Source organism: Arachis ipaensis, chromosome B07 (assembly GCF_000816755.2).
Source record: "Arachis ipaensis cultivar K30076 chromosome B07, Araip1.1, whole genome shotgun sequence".
NCBI classification, from domain to species: Eukaryota; Viridiplantae; Streptophyta; class Magnoliopsida; order Fabales; family Fabaceae; genus Arachis; species Arachis ipaensis.
The window spans coordinates 7,349,048-7,358,432 of record NC_029791.2 but is presented as its reverse complement, the minus strand read 5'-3'; the positions used below and the strand labels follow the sequence as shown (position 1 = coordinate 7,358,432).

At 35.7% G+C, this 9,385-nt stretch overlaps 1 protein-coding gene and 1 pseudogene across 1 annotated transcript in view; one reads left to right on the top strand and one right to left on the bottom strand.

Annotated features, from left to right (window-relative positions):
• Positions 1-399, top strand: part of LOC107609446 (GDSL esterase/lipase At2g42990) — a 6,864-nt gene extending 6,465 nt beyond the window's left edge. The window contains exon 3 of the mRNA XM_016311431.2: positions 68-399. Coding sequence (XP_016166917.1) covers positions 68-261 — 194 coding nt within the window. The 3' untranslated portion in view covers positions 262-399. The remainder of the gene's footprint in view (positions 1-67) is intronic.
• LOC107606699 lies at positions 3,363-7,419 on the bottom strand (annotated as a pseudogene).

Here is a 9,385-nt window from a genome sequence, read left to right as displayed (position 1 = left end):
TCGTTACACCATTAAATAACTTTTTTCTTCTTATATTGATGGATATGGGCATATTATTATATTTCAGGGTATGAGGAGGTAGAGAAGGCATGTTGTTCAACAGGAACATTTGAAATGAGCTATTTATGCAGTGACAAGAATCCACTTACATGCACCGATGCCTCCAAATATGTCTTTTGGGATGCCTTTCATCCTACCGAGAAGACTAACCAAATTGTTTCTAATTATTTGATTCCAAAGCTTCTTGCATATTTTAGATGATATGCATGCATTCTCTTTTAATTAGTTTTCCTTTCAAAAAGATATACCATTATTCACCTAGGTGCATTATTCAAACATGCACATTATATTGTAGTGACATTTAAATATGAATATAATGGATATTGGATTGGGTAGTGATGTCGTATGTGCTATAGATGCATATGCTTTCCTTCAATTCTCATGTTAATTACCACTCTTGGCGCATATATATCTCCTTCCAAAAAAAAAAGTATATGCATCTGTAATAATTAACTATATATAGTGCAATCTTATATAAACTTATGAATAGTAAATTGTTGTTAAAGATTTTTTTGAAAAAAAATATTAGAACTCAAGAGAGGAGACTAAGAAAATAAATTTGTGAATTGAAATTGTGTATAAAATTGTTACAAGAAACCATAAAACATACAAGGTATTTATAGGAATGAAGTAAGTCTCATAGTAGTACCTGAAGTTACCCTCGAACCTCATAGTGATCCCTGAAGTTAATAATTACTCATATTCATCTCCGAAGTTGCACTCCGGGACTCAGACTCGTCTTTCCGGCAAATTTCGTCCAGCTGGCTCAATCGAAAAGCTGAGTTGGACTCGTTGGTGATACGCTGTCATAAAAACGGCTAGCTGACGTGGCGACATAAACTATTTTGATTCAATTTGGTCCCTAAATTGAGGTTAAAAACCCTAATACCCAATTGACTCTATTCTCCTCTCTTCTCCATCGCAACAGAGGTGACTCTCTTCTCTTGTTTCTCGTGCAGTGTCTTCTACATCTTCAAAACCACAAGCTTATGGCTAGCGCGAGCAACGCAGCTGGGAGCTCGAACAACCCACGATCATTTGGAAGCATCATGAGAAGAATGAATAGAAACAGAGATTCGTGTTTGCCAGAATGGTGTGGGTGCGGGTCAAGACCAGTATTGCGATGGTCAACGACGGATTCTAATCTAGGGAGACCGTTCATGGGTTGCCCAAACTACAATGTAAGTGTTTGCTGTTGTTGTTTGGTATAATTCTGGATGTAAACTTGGTTGATTCACTTTCTTAGGTGCAGACTGTAGGTAAGAGGTGGTGTGGGTTGTTTCTGTGGGTCGATAAAATTCTGGAAGAAGATGCAGTAACATGTGATAGTAGAACAAGCTCTTCAAATGACAAAGAAGAATGAAAGATGAAGATTACTTGAAAACTTGGAAGATTAGAGTCTGAAGTTAGGGTTCTAAAAATGGGAGAAATTTCGCTATTTGCATGTATGCTGCTGCTACTGATTGCAGTAGTTGTGCTTCTCTTAAAGTTGGATAGGCAACATGGTCAATTGTATCTAGCAAAAAAAAGTGACATGTGATATGCATATGTTGTTCATGTACTTATACCTGTTCTTTTGTTTGAAAGAAATACAGACTAAACTGTTTGACATGAATGTGCAAGAATACTTTGGAAATTGAATAAACAATATGTTATATGCGTATAATTGTTCCTGCACTACTAATGGATTCATCTAATGAACTTAATCTTAATTGCATATCAAAGACTAAAATAGAACAAAAAATCTGACACAGCTCAATTCAAGAAAGTCATAATCCATATTCATAATATAGAAAACACATCCAAAATAGGTATTATAGAGCCAGGGCAATATTCCCCAAGTATATCAAAGTTCTCAACACATTGACCTCATAAATTTTGAACACTAAAATCTCCAACACTAGGATCCTAATTAAGAAAGCATACCTTTTCATCAAAATAGATAAACAAAATAATATGCTCCTAAACATAATAATCTTAGTCTTTATTTTTTGTATCTGAGTGGTTTGAATCCAGGGTTGGGCACAAACTTCATGAAGTTTGCAAGCCTTGTGACGATCCCCTGTGTTGCACCTTGCATAGGATTAGACGGATGATTCCTTGCTGGTTGACTACTTGGTGGTGGGGTGGCAACAGGTGGGGTGGTTGCTGCTGGATTGCTGCTTCTTGAAATTGATTTTTCTTGTTTAGAGGACTTTCTTTTGGGAGGGAGTTTTGGTGGCCTCACAAGAGAAGGCGAAACCTATCAGTAAAAACATGTAAAATAGTTAGTAAATTGGATAAGAACATACATATAATGAAATGAATGTCATCTAATTTTGTGAACTTGTTGAGAGTTATCGATTTCTGACAAGAGTGGATAAGAACATACATATAATGAAATGAATGTCATCTAATTTTAGTAGGGGGTTGTGGGACAAGGGTGGCTTCACCACCATTAGCAGCAGGGGGTTGCAGCAGCAGCCTCCTCATTAGTAGCTCTCTTTGCACAGTTTCTCTTGGTGTGTCCTAATTCACCACAATAACGACAGTGACCTTTTTTATAAATTCTTTTCATTTTGGTCCTCTACTTCTTACTCCCACTTGGGTTCTCATCTACATCCTTTCTTCTTTTTTTCTTAAGTGGACCTGGCTTCATTCTAGACTTTGGTTTTGTGGTCTATTATACGGTGACTTATTTCATAGGGCTTGACTTGGAATTGGATTAATATGGAAGGCATATGTATTATTATATGCTTCCATTGTCAACTACTGATGACAAAACTCATATGGTCTTTTACCAGCCCTTGCCAATGCAGAACAAACATGCACACATGGCATCCCTAAACATCATTAACACAATAACAAAGATAGTAACAATAAGCCAACTATAATACCAGATAAAAATTAACAATAAGATAACAATAAACAAGTAAAAGAATAATACCACTCAATTGCCAGAAACCACATGTGCAGAGCCTCTTTTCCAGATCCACAACCATGTTAGTTGTCCAGTCATGAACTTCAAATTTCTCATAGTCTATGTCACCAAACCACATCGGGACCCAACTCTTTGACTCCTTCCTTATCTTTTCTAACCTGCTGCGCTGTATAGGTGGTAGAATCCCAGAGTTCGAATTAAACTTGACTTTGTTCCTAGCGATGGACCTCATTGCATACATCCTGACTTCTTTCAAGAGTGTAATAATAGGCTTGGTTCTAACTTCTTTAATCCTAGAGTTAAAGACTTCACATGCATTGTTGTAGATATTGTCTATTTTAGGTGCATTACTAAAGAAAGCCTAGCTCCAAGAGTCCCTAGATCACTTGTTCAAATACTCCCAAGCATCCTTGTTAACCCTCTCAATCTTTTTGATAATTTCAAGGAATCCATCTTGGCTAGTACACCTTGCACAATTCCATAGCAGCTCTATAAGTTGGAGATCTTTCCAATACTTATTAAAGTTCTTCCATAAATGCCGCACACAGAATTTATGAGGGACATCTAGAAAAACCTCCTTAACAGCATGGATAAGGCCCTGGATTTAAGAAAAAAAATGAGTGGTCAGACTCTTGTTATCAAGCATCATAATAGTCCCTAAAGTTACATAAGTGACATCAATATAGTCCCTAAACTTTCATAAATAACATCTTAATAGTCCCTAAATTTTTATAAGTAGTTCCCTGTTCAATAACTGCAACTTATTGAATTAGAAGTCCAACTACTAGGTAAAACATTTGTTCATTATATACACAGCAGTTCATTAAATAAGCAGTGATCCAACTACTATGTCATTAATATCTTATCACATATTCTTATATTATAGCAGCCAAATAATAGACTAATTATACAGCAAAAACCATTACAATGTCATGTAACAATTAATAAAGGTTTAATTACTCCCAAGTCCCTATAGTTTCACCGAATTTTCAATTAAGTCCCTATACTTTTTTTCTTTTCAATTGGATCCTTATACATTATTTTTTTTTCAATTTAGTCCCCGTTAATGATGCGTGAGCATCTTTCCTATCTTTTTCTAGTGAATTTGCAATTAAATTGTTGAGTTTAATCAAGAATTAATTATCTTTTAGCCACTATGGATGCTATTTTGAGTCTTGTGCAATTCTGTTTATTTTAGGTAGCATTTGGCTGGATTTGATGGAGTTTCCGCATAAAATTAAAAGAGAAGAAGGTGAATGATGCTGTCAACCCTGACCTCTCTGCACTCAAACCTGAATAACTCGAGCTACAGAGTTCCAGTGGCGTTGGAAAGCTAACTTCCAGAGCTTTCCAAAGATATATAATAGTTTATACTTCTCTTCCATCAACTCTGCCAAGGCTGCGCTAACTTGAGATTTCTCAAGTTAGGCACAAGAAACAACAACAACACGCAACATGTGCTCTCCTCCAAGTAAGGCGCCTTGTGTGGTGAACAGCATGAAGTTAGGCGCAGCTCTTAGCCAAGTTAGGCGTAGATCCAGTGAAGCCAAGTGGTCCCCACGTTACAAGGCGCAGATTATTTAATTAATTCTGATTTAAATTTAAATTTTATTTTAAAATAAGAAAAGATATTATTTTAATTTTAGAAAATAGATTTTAAATTAATTAGAATTTGATATAAAAAGGGATTCCAACAGGGTGATTCCAACACAACATTATTCCAATTCACAATTTACAATCCTTGTTTTTCACTCTGAACTATGAGCAACTAAACCTCCACTGTTAAGGTTAGGAGCTCTGTCTATTTGTATGGATTGATTTTATTGCTTTTTCTATTTTAATTCATGTTTGGATTTACAATTTAAGAATTGTTTTTGCTCTTTATCTTATGAATTTGGGTGGAACGGAAGTATGACCCTCTTTCTACTTGAGTTCTTGTATAACTTGGAAAAGCTCTTTACTTGAACAACAGTTTGAAAATATATTCTCCTAAATTTTAATTATCTGGATTTAACGGCTTACGTGACATATAATCCTTTTATTTTTGGGTGATTAGAGTTTTTGTGGCATATAAACTGAAATTTGATCATCACCCTCTAATTGGAATTAATTGACCAAGGAATTGGCAGTTAATGAATTTTAGAGGAGATTAGAAAGGTCTAAGAAATTAGGGTCTAGTCACACATAGTTTGTCATAAATTAAATCCTACATGATTAAAATAGTAAGTAAGAAAAGTTAATCCGGAAAAATAGATAACTCTAAAACCTTAACTGCCTTCTCCATACTTTACTCCCAACCCATTTACTTTACTATTTTACTTTCTGTACGATTGTTTAATGCTCTTTGAATATTCAAACACTCTTTTCTGTTTGTCTAACTGAGTCAATCAATCAATCATTGTTTCTTAGTCCTTCAATCCTTGTGGGATCGACCCTCACTCACCTAAGGTATTACTTGGTACGACCCGGTGCACTTGTCGGTTAGTTTGTGGTTGTAAATTACCGCACCAGTTAATGTTAAACGTAAAAAAAATGTTAGTGAATTGTGAAATTACTTGTATACTCTTAGGGACCCAATTGAAAAGAAAAAAAATATAGGGACCTAATTGAAAATTCGATAAAACTATAAATATTCAATGAAAGATATTCCTATGATCCTATTCAATGATTCTAAGACATTAAAGATATTCCTATAATCCCTTTTATTTTGTCACTATTATTATTTTGTGTATTTATAAACATATTGTACTAAAAATACCTTTTTTTTACTTTCAAAATACCTTATCTTAAGAACATACAAAAAAAGGAATGGATAAAATGAAACAGAAATAGTAGTAATAAGTATATATAAAATTCAATTTCCACCATTCAAGTAATTATTATGATTATGTAATATTTTACATTTGTATGGATTCATGGAATATAGTTTGTATCTTTATCCTATCATGGTACACCATAGAAAACCACAAGGCTATGTAATTTGTGTTATTGAAATTTGAAATCTAAAAATAAAAACTATAGAAAACGTTTCAGTATAATACAAATAATCTAAAAATCAGTTCTTGTGTTACAACCTCCCACTCTCTGAACCAACATAGGGATCAACAATAACATTGATATTGGCCGATTCTTGTGCGACTCATCAAGGGGCTGGCTCATAGTAAATGTAACAGTTCTAACATGTTTCGCCTCAGATGAATTTTTTAACGGCAGACGGCATACCGGGCAAGTGGATTGTTTCCTCAGTCATATATCAATGCAAGAAAGATGAAATGTGTGATCGCATTTCGGCATGATGCGTAACACTTCTCTTTCTCTGTAATCTGCCAAACATATGATACACCTGTAGAAATAATGTGTATTAGTTATCCATTCATTGACTCTTTGGTTGAGCTTATTTCGAATCCATGAAGTGCTTTTTTTAAAAAACGATGTTATGACAATTACAGTATCTAGAAAATACTAGAAGTTACAATACAAAGTTAAGGAACATATGAGGTGCAAGTTGTGCATGAGCTGAAACTGAGAGACTAAACTTAACTGTGTATCTTTAATAGCACTGAAGGTCTCTTGGTTGAACTTCAAAATGAGGATTGCATCAAGCATAACAGGCTTGGTTCAGGGTCATTAGCATGATGTTCTGGCTACCATAAACAACGAAAAATTAAAATCTAAATCACCAACAGATAAACAAGTAAAATAAACAAAACCACAACTTAGGTATAAACTAAACTACTAATTAGGAAAAGAATAATATCATCAACTTGAATTATATGATATATGCAGATTCATGAACCCGAAGTATATGATATATAGAATAATACTGACCTATGAAAAAGTCTCAACCACATACTCATCTTACAAAAGAATCAAATGAAAGGACAGTATATACATTGTTCAATACCTATATACCAATTCTACATCTGATTGAAATTTATAGCCAAGTCACAGATTTATTCTAGGAAAAGGATACAACATTTGCATCATTTGATATAGAAGCTTACAAAAAGAACCAAAATTATAGCTGCCCTCATTCCTTATATGCCTCAAGGAGGATTAGATCAGAACAACAATCTAAAAACCATGACCAAATAATATATAGTATAGAACTAATTTTCACAAAAAGTTGAGCAGAATATCAAAAACTCAAACTCATGTTCACAAATCACAACCCAGAAAAAAGCTTAATAAATCAGCTCAGAAAAGGAGGAGGGTTTGAAGAGGTGAAATTTTTACCTGTTCTATGTCAATCCTGGATTCAATCTCATACATCATGCGAGATTCAACACTCCCTCTTATCCTCCCACAATTGATTCTTGTGCACATAAAAATAATGAAAGTGGCACTCATCCCAAACCCAATGACCGTGGCAACTACATTAGTACTTGAATCCATCATCTCCAATCACCAAATTTTTCTTTTTTTCAAATTTTAACACAAGAAGAAGAAGAAGAAGCACACGCCGAGTGGCGAACGGGGCTTCAATGACAAGGTGAGGAGAGGCACGCCGAGTGGCGAATAGGACCGACAGAGGAGAAATGCACTGTACACGATTCTCAGAGAGCAAATTATGAGCTGGCTAGGTTTTTTTTCTTTTGGGTTAAAATGTCAATGGTGTTTTGGGTATTTTGAAAAAATAGAGACATATCCAATTAGCATATCTAATCCAAACAGGAGAATATTCATTTTTTAAACAGAATATTCTGTTATCTTAAACGATATTCTCACGGTAGGGACTTAATTGAAAAAAAAATTAACGTATAAGGACCCAATTGAAAAGAAAAAAAGTATAGGGACTTAATTGAAAATTCGGTAAAACTATAGGGACCTACAGAGTAATTAAACCATTAATAAATACAATCAATGGAGCAGGTACTAGCTATGAACAACAAATAAATTTCTTCTACGTACCTTCTGCATATCTGATATAAAACAGAGCTTGTTTTTGTTTATAATCCCCCAAGTCTTGATGAAGTAATTCCAAGAACCACCTCCAGTTTTTAGTATTTTCAACAGGGACAATTGAATATGCAATAACATATATATGATTGTTTGCATCTTGTCCAATGGCAGACAATATATGACCACCATGCTGGGTCTTCAGAAAAGCTCCATCCAAGCCTATAAGGGGTCTGCAGCCAGCCAGAAATCGCTTCTTACACACATCCAATCAAATGTACATCTTCTCAAATATTGGTTCATCATCAGGGTTGGGTTGAGGTATAACACCAATTGTGACAGTAGAGCCTGGATTACTCTTAAGTAGTGTCAGCCCATAATCCTTCACCATTCCATACTGGGCAGTAGCATCACCATACACAACAGCTCTAGCATCTCCTAAAGCCCTAGTCAGTGAACACTTGCTTAGATCCAAGTCACATTTTGTCTTAAAATACTGTGCAGCCTCACAGTGTCTTAGGTTAGGATATTTTCTTGGCGTCTTCACCAATTTGCCGGCTAGCCTCTTCCTGTTAGCCAGTCTGTTTTTGGTCTCCCTTGCACAGGTGTGGTCATCCATGAACGTCTTGATCTGACAGCAATTGTGCTCAGTATTGTTAGCAGCATACACAAGCCAGCCACAGTTCTCATCCTTACACACAGCTCTCATCCTGACATTATCATTCTTCTTAAACCAAATTCTCCGACCCTCCTGTATACAATATTCACGCACAGCCTCTTTGAACTCCATCTTTGTAGTGAATGTCATTCCAACCTCAAGCCTAAGCTCCCCAAACCTTCCTCCTTCTCTGAACACACGGAAGACCTCATCTGAATTAACCTCCTCCAACTCATCCTCAGAGTTTAGAGGAATCTTCATTTCTTCCGAGTGCCATGAGACTCCACCATCAGAATCCTGATAAGCTTCATCTTGGGCATCATGGTATGCTCTCATTGAGCCGAACTTAGGAATTGGTCCAAAAAAAATTTCATCATCCTCAGATTCTGACTCAGCACACACAAGACCATCATCCTCAACCATAACAACCCTCATTTGTGTAGTAAGTTTCTTATCTATTCTGGTTTCCAGTTTCACGTTAGTCTTCTTTCCTGCTAATCTCTCCACAGCCACGTCTTTCTTATTAGACACCTCATCACCACCAGGCCGATATGGTTCATCCTCTTCACTATCATCATTGGCATGACTATCTGAAGACTCATCTGAGCTAAACAATGCCACACATTCTGTTTGGGGCTATTTTCCCTTAGCAATTGGTCTTGCAGTAGTTCCAGTAACAGCTGCTCTTGTTAGTGGCCTCCTTCCATATGGTGTTGCAGGTTTTACATTTTTAGAGCCTCTCTTTGGTACATCAGACTTCTTGGTCTCTTTCAATTTGGACCATCGTTTAGGCATTACAGCGGGTTGAGCCATTCTTTTTTGTGGGTTTTTGGGCTTGGCTTTACTAG